At 39.8% G+C, this 12,513-nt stretch overlaps 1 protein-coding gene across 1 annotated transcript in view; it reads left to right on the forward strand.

Moving 5' to 3' along the window:
- The first annotated feature begins 939 nt into the window (after positions 1-939).
- The window catches only part of IGSF11 (immunoglobulin superfamily member 11), a 150,834-nt gene continuing 139,260 nt past the window's right edge, over positions 940-12,513 (forward strand). Inside the window, exon 1 of the mRNA XM_082625705.1 lies at positions 940-1,307. Within this exon, the coding sequence (XP_082481831.1) occupies positions 1,256-1,307 (52 nt within the window). The 5' untranslated portion in view covers positions 940-1,255. The remainder of the gene's footprint in view (positions 1,308-12,513) is intronic.

Raw genomic sequence — 12,513 nt, forward strand, 5'->3', positions numbered from 1 at the left:
GAAGGACTGGGTGGGAGGCTGAAGTAGAATGGGACTATGGGCTTTAAGAAAGGGAGCAGGAACCTCACTGGAAAAGGAATGAAGATTAGGTTTTATAAGGAAAGATGTAGGTAGGTATTTAAGTAAAATAATTTCAGATGCCATGAAGGTCTCTCTTCCCATCCAACCAAAACAAGCAAGAAACAAAAAATAGAAACCCAACCAAAGTAATCAATCACCACAATAAAAACATCTCTAGTTAACATTAAAATAAAAGCATTACTAGTTAACAAATACTTGAAATTAGTTTAAGAAAGCGATAAGGTTTAAAAGAAAAAAATTTAAATATTGTAAGTTGATATAAGTTTTACTAAAGGGGCAAGAGAGGGTGGTCTTTGATAGGAATTGGGAGTTAGGGGCATGCTACAGCCCCTACGCTCTTTTCAAGGAAGAAACGGTAGTCGGAAAAATAAAAGGTATAGGACAAACCTCATCGATTCTCAATTTTGCTAGAGTCAGGTTCTTTTGGGTTACTTAGGGTACAGAAGAAAGGATTGAGAGAAAGTGAAACGGCCAAATAGAAATCATCTGAAAACTGCGATAGAAAAGCATCTTGCCTGTTCGGACTCAGGCTGTGGTGAACTGCCTTGTGGAGCTCTCTGGCGCTCAGGACTGTCACCGCCGGTCTGGGGAGTGGTTCAGGGCAGGGGAGGGGCCCTGGCTGCGGACGAGGAGGATGCCCGCCTTCGGTCCCCAGCGCTCGTGGAGGTGTGCGGGGAGCGGGCGGCCTCGCGCACAGGTGGCCAGGGCCGCGCCAGCTGCGCGCCGCGCTCGCTCAGCTGGTGGGCCGCCAGGCGTCGCGCTGGAGCCGCGGTTGCCGGGGAGACCAAGCGGGGCGAGTGGGCGGCGCGGAGCCGAGCCGCAGCCGGGCTGCCGCCCAAGTAGCCGGGCGAGAGTTGCGGGGAGCGTCTCCCCGGGCGGCGCGAGGGGCCGGCGGGTCTTGGGGCATCGCGAGGTGGCCGTGGAGCTGCGGGGCAAGGCCGGCGAGCCCGGGACGCGCCTGGTCGCAGCTCAGCCTCCGCGGAGCCGGAGGGCGCGGGTGCCGCACTTGCCTCGTTTGCGGGTCCCACCGTCCCAGCCCCGCCGGGCGGACTGCGGCCGGGCGGCGGGTCTGGGAGGTCCGGGCTGTCCCGAGAGCTCAGAGAGCCCGGCCCGCTCCTCCGCTGCCGCGACGAGGAGCCGGGCGGGCGGCGGGCGCGCTGCCCGCGGCCGCGGAATGACTTGTCGGGGCTCCCCTCTGGCGCCTTTGCTGCTCCTCTCTCTGCACGGTGAGTAGCCCTCCCCTCCCCTCCCCTCCCGGTGGGGCCTGGCGGGGCCGGTGGGCCGGGGGAGGCTTTCCGCGACGCAGACAGCCTTCTCGCCAGGGCCGGTCTTCGGAGCCCAACTTTCTCGGGGGCCATATTCGTTGCTGTCGGCCGAGGTTCCCGCGCCCACGCGGCGGCTGCTGCCCGGCAGGCGCCCCCTGCCCCGGTCCGCGCCCCCGACACTGCTCAGGTGTTCCGATCCAGAGGTAACTACGCCCGCCACCCGGTTACCGCCGGTCCCGAACCGGGCTCTGACTCCGACCCCGCTCTTTGCCCTTTTTAGACAACGAACTCCCTTACTTACTGGGTCCAGGGAGAAACGGGATTTAGAATCGTTTCCATTGTCAGGCGGCTGCAGGAAAACTGGAGATGCTTTTAAAATAACTTGGAAAACTTTAAATTGTAGCTTTCCCCAAATCTTTAACGAGCATATGTAGGTTATGACGGAAAATGTGGTCTTTATTTTAAAAAATAACTACAGTGTGCTACACTAGATTAGAAAACAAGAATTTATTATTATCTTTTTTATAGTCTAGCTTCTTCCCCAAGGGATTTAAATCGACTTACAAAAATACATAGAACATAGCAACATAAGAACAAATGAAATAAACATATGTTTAATTTTCTTATTAACTGTCTTAAAAAATCGATTTAAGTTTAATTTTCTAATTTCGACTTAATCTTTCTTATATTTTATTTCCTATGAATAGTCGTCATATTTAGACCCTGATTTTCATTTTATACACTGCCTTTTGTTTTTGTGTGTCCTGTCCTGTGGAATCAAGTTTTCTGTTCCATTTAACTGATTGTTGAGATTTACTGAGATTTATTCTGAAGGCTTTTATTTAAAAAACAGGTTAACTGATTTATGGAGTATTGTGGTTAATACAGTTTCTTTCTGGAGATATCAGTATGTTTCCCATAATTTTAGTTGAACTGATAGTGTACCCGTAGATCTTGAAGTAACCTAATTTTAGCTGACTTAAATTCTACAAATTCAGTTTAAGGGGTCCATAGGAGTAATAGAAGGAAATAATCAAAATTACAGATAACTTCTCTGGACTTCATTAGGTATATATTTAGTGATGATGTGTAGATAATAAAGTGACATCAGTATGTGCATTATGTAAACTTGTGCTTCTAAATTAATTTTGTCTGGTTACTACTTTGAGAGGGCCAACATTTTTCTCTGTCCTACTTCCTCTAGGTATGAAATAAGATAGAGTAAATGGGCTTTTAAATAATCCCTCGGACATAACTGAAATTATTATAAATATTACTATAAGAACAACTGAAATTTTTGGTAAAAAATTGGGTTGTTAACCTTTGTATATTACAATAAATGCCACCGTCTTCTTGTAAATAGCATTTGTGTATGGTTTGTTTTTGAATTGTTAGGCAATACTTTTAAAGAGTATATGAAATTTGCAGAATCAGCCTTACAAGGTCATCTGATGTGTTTCTTTTCCTTCAGCAGAACTATTCCTAAACCATACTAGGATGTTTTTAAAGACTTCCAAGGACATTTCAGCCTTCGTGGTAATCTATTCTGTAGAGGCACTTTTCACCCTCAAAAATGTTCATTTGTTCAGCAAGTGTTTACTGAGCTCCCACTCTGGGCACTTGGGTGTCTGGTGGGGCAGGATGGTGGTGGAAGACAAAGATGCACAAGAGTTTGTCCACAGCCTGTAAGGAGTTCGCAGTTTTAAAACAAGCTGTAAGTGTGCACAAGTGATTTATGATACAAGGAGTATATGATGAGTGCCATTTTTTGTTGGTGATATCAAGGGAGACTTCATGGAAAAGTTTCCTTTTGATCTGGACTTTGAATGAGTAGAATTTGAATTGGCTGAGATGAGAGTGTTTGGCTTTCCTAGCCAAAGGAACAGCCTGGCTGTAGGATATGAAGTGGAAAGTGCAGGGGCATATTCTGGAAAGGCCAGGCTTGTAGCTGCTGGAGCAGGAGATGTATATGTGAGGCAGAAAGGGCTAAAAAGGTAGTAAAAGGATGGTAGAGAACGTTGAATACTGAGTTTGGGCTTTATTCAGTGGGCCATGGGTAGGCCACTGATACTGTTTCCATAAGATGGGGAGGGGATGAGGATGAACAGCTGTTGAGTGCCCAGCATAACAGTCTCCAGGAGGGTACCATGTCCTGACTGTGTTAAGTTCTTGAACCAGTCAATGGCAAAGTTGGAGTGAATGAACTAAGGCCCATTCCTAGGACTTGCAATGTGGAATGAGGGGAAGAGTGGATATCGGGTGGAACAAAGTTGGTTCCATTATGAAGGGAGAAAAGGGAAGTGGATGCTAGATAAATAACCATTAAAGCAGTGGCCAGTACAATGGGAGAATGCACCAAAGGTAGAAATAGGCTTTTACATTTTTGAGAGAAAATGGTTGTCAAGAAATTTCTGTTTTTATTTCCGTTTAAATCTCTGTGGAGTAACTTCAAAGGGAATTTGATTTGAAAAGTTGACTTCTGTATAGTTCTACCAGTGGATTAGATATATCTAAAGCATTTCTTGTATTACTTGTGATTCCTTGAAATAGCAAGTAACCTTCCAGAATCTGAGAAAAATATATAAAAGATGACATAAAAGGAAAAGAATTATGAGCTCTGATTGTTAGCATTATGAAAATTTATTGTAAACTCCCATTTCTTATATCTAACTTTAATTATGGAACTGCTTTGGAAGGATTCACTTTTTATAAAAATTTGTAGTTTGACTTACATGAAAGGTGACAGCCACTGGATGAAAATTTTAGAGAAATTAAGTTCAGTGTTCAACATGGACTACTCAGGAAGCAATTTAAATATTAAATCACCAAGCGCTTTAAAAATGTTATGCTGAGAACTGTTGTCAGACCCCAGGTAATGATGCAGTGGGTAAAGACTTCTCCCCACAGTAACAGCATGTGGCACATTTTCAAATGTGTTTTCACACTGCGATAGTGGAAGCATTTATATTGAAAATTCTCATTTGAATCTTTATACTTAAGCCATGTGATTTAGTGTCAAACAAGGTGATGTGCTGGTACACAAGATTCTTTAGTTGCTCTGAGTTATACAGACCACTGGTGTGGAATTGAAAGTTGGGGAAATTGTGGCATTCCCCTAATTTCTCATCTAGAACTGGACTATTTAGAATAGGGATTCTGAATCTATTGTTATCTACACCAGTGGTACCAGTTTACATGTTAGGCAGTTTGAGGTAGGATTGCTGACTTTCTAGTAGTCTGATGACCTCAAGTGAACACTGTCCCCTCAATTTCCTCCTCCTTTGTTTGATGAGGACTCCCTGGCGCTTACACATCTAACCCCTGTGTTTTGAGGGCAGCCTTAGACCATCTGGAGGCTCTGAAATCCTCCCTTGATTGTACTTTGAGAGAAGCTAGTTTAAGAGACGTCAGTTCTTGGGTGAGATTCAAAATGCCATCTGATTTGAGCTGATTTTGGTCTTAAAAATGGAAAGTTAATTAGTTTACTTATTAAGCTGATCTTACTAAACTGGAAGGATTTCTTCCTGTTAAAGTTTGGGTAATTGGTTTCCTCTGTACCTGGTTTCCTACCATGTAAGAAAGAGACTGTAGTAGTAGTTTGCCTCTGTGATGGTTTTAAAATTTCAGACATGTGAAGTCAGTCAGTGTTTCCTACTTTTACAAATGATAGGCTCAGTCACTGATCTGATACCCGTTCCTCATTACCATTGTTGGGTGCTACATAGGTGCTGTATGGTGTGAATCTGCCTCACTCATGTGTTATAGGAAGGTCACATTTTCATAAATATCATTAATGTTTTATTTTTATAGAACAGTATTAAACCAATGCAATTTGCCAATGTGAACAAGGAGCCTATTCAATAAAAAATTCTTAGAAGTTGTCTACTTACTGGTTTCTCTTCATTTATCATTTTCATCTTGGGAGAGGTAACAAACTGACAAGGTTAGCTGCACACTTTTATTTAGAAAAGCATTGTGGGTAAAGAAGTTGAGATCCCAGAAGCGCTGAGTTCAGGAAATTCTTGTACCACAGAACGTTTTTTGGAAGAATCTTCAGAGAATTAGGTTAACATTAATGGCTAATAACGATAGTGGATCAGGATTTAGGGTTGGGATAGGTGGTTAAAGTATAATAGGTTTGTGGGATTGGAAATTCAATATTGTTTTTTCATGGAGGGTCACAACTATGTAATAACACAATTTGACATTGTGAATGTAACTCTAATGTAATGGGCCCACTTCTGGGCCATTCTTAAAAGACTCATTAATCCAAATTTTTTTTTTAAAATGGAAAGAAATTTAAAATTCCATCAAAGTCTGTTGAAGATCACACCAGTGGAAGCTTAAGAAATGTTCAAGTTTAGAGTTTGAACTTTATCCACCTTTGCCCAAGGTCTCCCTGTTCGCAGCAGTAGCTCGTGTAAAATCTGTTCTCTCACTCCTGTTTTCTCATTAATGTTGATTCTTTTCTCTCCTCATCCTCCCCTTCCGTTTTGGAGAATGTTATGTTCTTTTAGTAGCATCAGATTCTTCCTAGGTAAATAAATCTACCCAGTCATAGCTCCTTCCCGTTATTCAGCTCTACCTATTCCAGGATTGACATTAAAAAAAACACGCACACCCTGCAGCCAACCAGACAGAACCAGAAATCCCCTTAGAAGCTAGAATTGGTGGGGGTGTATGAGAGTGTGGACATAGTTCTATGCTAACAGTTTTCCCTTGTTCCATGAGGTTAATTTTATGATATAATTATGGGTGTGTATATATGTATGTATGTATGTGTGCATACATAAAAGACACTACCATGCCTGGCACAGAATAAGTGCTCAGTAGATAATTGTGACTGAATGAGTGAGTGGTTACAAAAGCAGGTGGTACTCCCGTGTGCTTGGAGTACCTGAAAAGAATGCTTTTTTTCCTTTTAAAGAAACAGAATTTCATTAAAATTTTCCTTAAGGATTTGGTTTGACTGTCAGCTTCAACTAATCTTTAAACCTTGCTGTATGTTTTGTGGAATAGAGGTGATAGAGTTCTATTTTCATAGTCTTTTCAAATTCTGATTTTAGAAGTTTAGAAATGCTGTATTCACATATCTTTTGAAATTGATTCTTAGCTTATCTTTAATCCTAAAACTTTGAAGTTGTCCATCTTGAGATATTTTTTTCCTAAGGAATTTCTGAAGGTTTTGCTCCATGTAGTGAAGAATGATGTTGGACTTTGGGGAATCCATTTAGAACCTCGAAGTTTCCCATTTACGTCACTGGTATTCTTAGTCCTGAGGGCCTGTGTGTTAGAACTAGTCTCCCAAGAATGGAGATAATTAATTAAAATCACTCCTCATGTGGTCTAAGCCCTCTCTCCCCCTCCCCACATCATGTGTATAAAGCACTAGAGAAGCTTTTTTAGAAATAGGAGCATTAACTCAGTCAGCCTCATGTGGGAGGCGTTATAACCTCCTCCTGGTGGAGATTGCTAGTTGTCTTCCCCGCCCATTCCCTTTCCGTCCTTTGAAGGCTATGTATTTCCAGCCATAGTTTCTTCCAGCTGTGATTCATTCCTTTATGGACCATCCTCTCAGTCTGCAGTGATGTTTATAGCTATCAAAATGTCAAAAGTCTTCTACTAATCATAACTGCATCCTCAACAGTGTGCTTGCAGATGCCTTAAGTATCATCATCATTTATTTCTATTTTTTTAACATCTTTATTGGGGTATAATTGCTTTACAAAGGTGTGTTAGTTTCTGCTTTATAACAAAGTGAATCAGCTATACATATACATATATCCCCATATCTGCTCCCTCTTGCATCCCCCTCCCATCCTCCCTATCCCACCCCTCTAGGTGGTCACAAAGCACTGAGCTGATCTCCCTGTGCTATGCGACTGCTTCCCACTAGCTATCTGTTTTACATTTGGTAATGTATATATGTCCATGCCACTCTCTCACTTCCTCCCAGCTTACCCTTCCCCCTCACCGTGTCCTCAAGTCCATTCTCTACATCTTGTGTCTTTATTCCTGTCCTGCCCCTAGGTTCTTCAGAACCTTTTTTTTTTTTTAGATTCCATATATATGTATTAGCATACGGTATTTGTTTTTCTCTTTCTGACTTACTTCACTCTGTATGACAGACTCTAGGTCCACTCACCTCACTAAAAATAACTCAATTTCGTTTCTTTGTATGGCTGAGTAATATTCCATTGTATATATGTGCCACGTGTTCTTTACCATTCATCTGTTGGTGGACACTTAGGTTGCTTCCATGTCCTGGCTATTGTAAATAGAGCTGCAATGAACATTTTGGTACATGACTCTTTTTGAATTACGGTTTTCTCAGGGTATATGCCCAGTAGTGGGATTGCTGGGTCGTATGGGTCGTATTTAGTTTTTTAAGGAACCTCCATACTGTTCTCCATAGTGGCTGTATCAATTTACATTCCCACCAGCAGTGCAAGAGTGCTCCCTTTTCTCCACACCCTCTCCAGCATTTATTGTTTGTAGATTTTTGGATGATTGCCATTCTGACTGGTGTGAGGTGATACCTCATTGTAGTTTTGATTTGCATTTCTCTAATGATTAGTGATGTTGAGCATCCTTTCATGTGTTTGTTGGCAATCATATATCTTCTTTGGAGAAATGTCTATTTAGGTCTTCTACCCATTTTTGGATTGGGTTGTTTATTTTCTTGATATTGAGCTGCATGAGCTGCTTGTAAATTTTGGAGATTAATCCTTTGTCAGTTGCTTCATTTGCAAATATTTTCTCCCATTCTGAGAGTTGTCTTTTTGTCTTGTTTATGTTTTCCTTTGCTGTGCAAAAGCTTTTAAGTTTCATTAGGTCCCATTTGTTTATTTTTATTTTTATTTCCATTTCTTTAAGAGATGGGTCAAAAAGGATCTTGCTGTGATTTATGTCGTAGAGTGTTCTGCCTATGTTTTCCTCTAAGAGTTTGATAGTGTCTGGCCTTACATTTAGGTCTTTAATCTGTTTTGAGTTTATTTTTGTGTATGGTGTTAAGGAGTGTTCTAATGTCATTCTTTTACATGTAGCTGTCCAGTTTTCCCAGCACCACTTATTGAAGAGGCTGTCTTTTCTCCATTGTATATTCTTGCTTCCTTTATCAAAAATACGGTGACCATATGTGCGTGGGGTTTCCTCTGGGCTTTCTATCCTGTTCCATTGATCTATATTTCTGTTTTTGTGCCAGTACCATACTTTCTTGATTACTGTAGCTTTGTAGTATAGTCTGAAGTCTGGGAGCCATATTCCTGCAGCTCCATTTTTCTTTCTCAAGATTGCTTTGGCTATTCGGGGTCTTTTGCATCATCATTTAAGTATCATCAATTTAAATTATCATTATACTAATCTTTGTTTCTTTGGACCATGCCCATCATTATCAGTTATACAACTTTTAACAGCTCCCGTTGGTCAAGTTCATTTGCCAGAACACAAAATATGTGGCAGAAAGAGAGGCTGAAGTGTAGTGAACATTGCTTGTTGCAGAACATATTCAAATCAGGCTAACATTTTATGCTTTCATTGGTTGAGAAAGTTTGTAGTACATTTCACTTATGCGTATTGCCCACATATAAGTACAGATTGCTATACTTGCACTTGTTGGCCAAGACTTAAGGCAGTATGAAGAACACATGAAAAATGTGTTAACAGTACACTGCAAAGATTCTCAAACTTTTTGGCATTAAAGATTATTGGGACCTTAATGATTATAGAGGACCAGAGAGCTTTTGTTTATGTGGGTATGTCTATCAACATTTACCATATTACAAACTAAAAATGAGAAAATTTAAAAATATGTCTTAATCAATTTAAAAACAATAATATATCCATTATATGTTGACATAGTATATTTCTATGACAAGTAAGAATTTTTCCAAAACCAAAAAATATGAGCAAGAAGAGTGGCATTGTTTTACATTTTTGGAAAAGTCTTAAATGTCTGGCTCATTAAAAGACAGCTGGATTCTCCTGTTTGCTTCTGTATTCAGTTTATTATGATGTGTTGTCTTGGTTTGGGTGAACTATATGAAGAATATTTGGCCTCACACAACTATGTATTTGGAAAAGGAAGGAGTATTTTGATAGCACTTTTAGATAATTTTGGTTATTCTTTTTTTTTTTTTTGCGGTATGCAGGCTTCTCACTGTTGTGGCCTCTCCCGTTGTGGAGCACAGGCTCCGGACGCGCAGGCTCAGTGGCCATGGCTCATGGGCCCAGCCACTCCGCGGCATATGGGATATTCCCAGAATGGGGCACTAACCCCTGTCCCCTGCATCGGCAGGCGGACTCTCAACCACTGCACCACCAGGGAAGCCCTAAGTGGTAGTATCTTAAAGACTAGTTGCAATGAAGAATCAGAAACCATATCAATAAACATTTCTTACTCCACTATATTAAAGTCCACTTTAATAGATATTAAATATCGTACTTTAAATGGATCTTTTACTCATGCGTGATTTTTTGGTAACATTATTCATTGATTATTCAGTTGAATGATTATTCAGTTGAATAATAATATTTGGAAAATATTGGTTCACTTATGCAGACCTTACAGATGTTGACATGTATTACATTTTATAAAATGTAAAAAAATAAGCACATGTTAATATCACCATTGATCTCACCAGAACAGCCTTTAAGTATTGGGAAGCCATTAAGCTCACAATGGCAGATTCAAGCTTTCCAAATTTTAATATTTACTCAAATTTTATCTTTGGCAACAAACAGTTATCAGTTATTTCCCTTGAAGTGAGAGTCTTACTTTGTTCAATTTTGAGAAAATGTCATCCAGGTACCTAAGTCTGAATGATTAGTCTGTCAGTTGTTCTTTCAAGTACAAGTCCTGATCCATGGAAAAAGCGAATAGTTGAGTTAGCCTTGAGCTCCAGCAGCTGCCCCAGCGCTTCTCCTTGGGACACCATTTGGCTCTGGTAGCCACATATGGGGTTCATGTTTCAGTCTGCCCATTCGGTCACACAGAATATTAGAAAAGGTCAAGATGTAATGAAACTGCTGTTGTTGCTTCACAAAGACATTTTTAAAAAACTGGTTTTCCTTTTTTAACTGTGAGTGCATGACGGTGATGACTACAGTAACTTCTCCCACGGTTTCGTGACAGTGGCTTGACTTGTGCCAAGACACCAGCAGTTTTACCCACCACTGCTTCTGCACCATCCGTGCAAATGTTAACTCAGGCAAAGAGGCAGATAACACTTTACCATTATTAAGAAAAAAGCTTTTACCTCATGGACTTTCTGACAGGATCTGGGAGAATCCCGTGGGTCTGTGGACTAGACTTGAAATGCTGGTGTACTGTAAAGGGATGTTAGTTTCTTTTTTTTTGAAAAGTGTTTTAGAGACAAATAGCCACACAATTATTCTATGTTATGGGGGATGGCATTAAATGGAGTATGCATGCATTTAAAAAAATAAATAATAAACTCATTTAAAATTCTTTATTTTGGTATGATAATTTTTAAATTATAAAAGTAACATATCCTAAAAATTCAGACAATGCAGAAGTGTTTAAGAATTGACTCAAACCCACCTCCACCCACCGAATTCTCTGCTTTTACTGTGCATTGTTCTGGACCTTTCTTTAATCACAAACAAAGCCTGTATGCACATGTAAGTTTTTTAAAAAAATAATGCCATAAATACTGTTCTGCAACTTATATTTAAAACATAACAATTTAATATGGGTATCTTACCATACCTGTTACATGGATCTACCTCGTTCTTTTTAGTGACCATTTAGTATTTCACAGCATGTATATACTGTAATTTATTTAGCTGTTTCCCCATTATTGGATATTTATGTTGTTTCTGATTTCTTGATATTAATGATGTAGTAAACGTCTTTGTACATATAGCCTATAAATTTGTATAGGTATTTTTGTAGTCTAGGTTGCCCAAAATGGAATTTTTTGGATGTATACATTTAGCATTTGGGGGGAGATGAGCATTGTGTAAAAGTTCATGGGTTTGTATAGTCAGACAGGTTGGGTTTGAATTCCTGACTTATTTATTTGTTCTATGACTTTGGGAGTGTTATGATGTCCTGAGCTTGAGTCTGATTATCTTGTATCAGTGCGTTGAGAAGCACTAAATTAAATGAAATGACACATCTCTCAACTGTCTAGCATAGTGCCTGGCATATAGAAAATGCTTGGTTAGTAATAGTTACTGTTATAGGGATTGCTAAACCCCAACTTGAGTCAGGAGGCAAGAGTTCTATCCAGGGTTTTCAATGGAGGTGTGACCTGGGACACATGGTACAGCTCTACAGGCCTGCTTTCATGTGCAAAATGAGGGATTAGGTAGGGTAATCTCCTCTTCTTTTCCAGCTCTGTGATCTCATGATTCTTTAACTTGGCTTCCAAGTATTGAGAATATTGGCAATAAAATAAGCTGGAGATAATATATGGTGTTAACATATTTATAAAACCTTCCCTAAAATAGTTATATGACTTTCCTCTCCCTCTCCCCCATCAATATAATGAGACCTTATGGTGATACCTGTTCTGGGAATTAAAACCATCTTCATCTGTTGTAGAAACTTTATAAAAAGTGGTTTCAAATATAAAGAATTATATTTTAAAATTAATTTCTGTTCACTTTGACTCAGGCTATGTACATACATCTTTATTTTCTTAAATCCTTTATAGCACAGATAGGTATCGTATGTGTCAGGAGAGGGTCAGTTTTGAACAGGCTTTAAATGTGACAGAAAAACTTTTTACCACAATCACTGTATCCTCGTCCTTTAAATTGATTTTTAGGACCTTTCTCTGCCTTTATCTCCTAATGACTTTTCTTGGTCTAAGCCAGGCATAGGTGTGAAAATTTATCTATACTGGGTTACATGATGAATATAGACATTTTAGTAGTGCTACTGTTGATTAAAGGTGAAAAGCCTGTGAGCTTTTAAAAAACAATGAGTTTTAGTCAGGGAGGTAGTGATAAAAGCTTTGGAGAGATGTGGTTGGACACATCTTAATTCTGACGTGTGTCATTGATAGTGTTTCCCAGCTGTTCTTTGTGCATTTTCATGAAAGAGAATGTTTTTATACAAAGCTAGGTGGTCTCCCAAATGGACAGTTAGTCACATTAGCAGAACTTTCAAATTAATTCTGAGATTCATAAACTCACT

The sequence above is a fragment of the Mesoplodon mirus genome (genome assembly GCF_964341445.2).
Source record: "Mesoplodon mirus genome assembly, chromosome: 6".
In the NCBI taxonomy this organism is placed as follows: Eukaryota; Metazoa; Chordata; class Mammalia; order Artiodactyla; family Ziphiidae; genus Mesoplodon; species Mesoplodon mirus.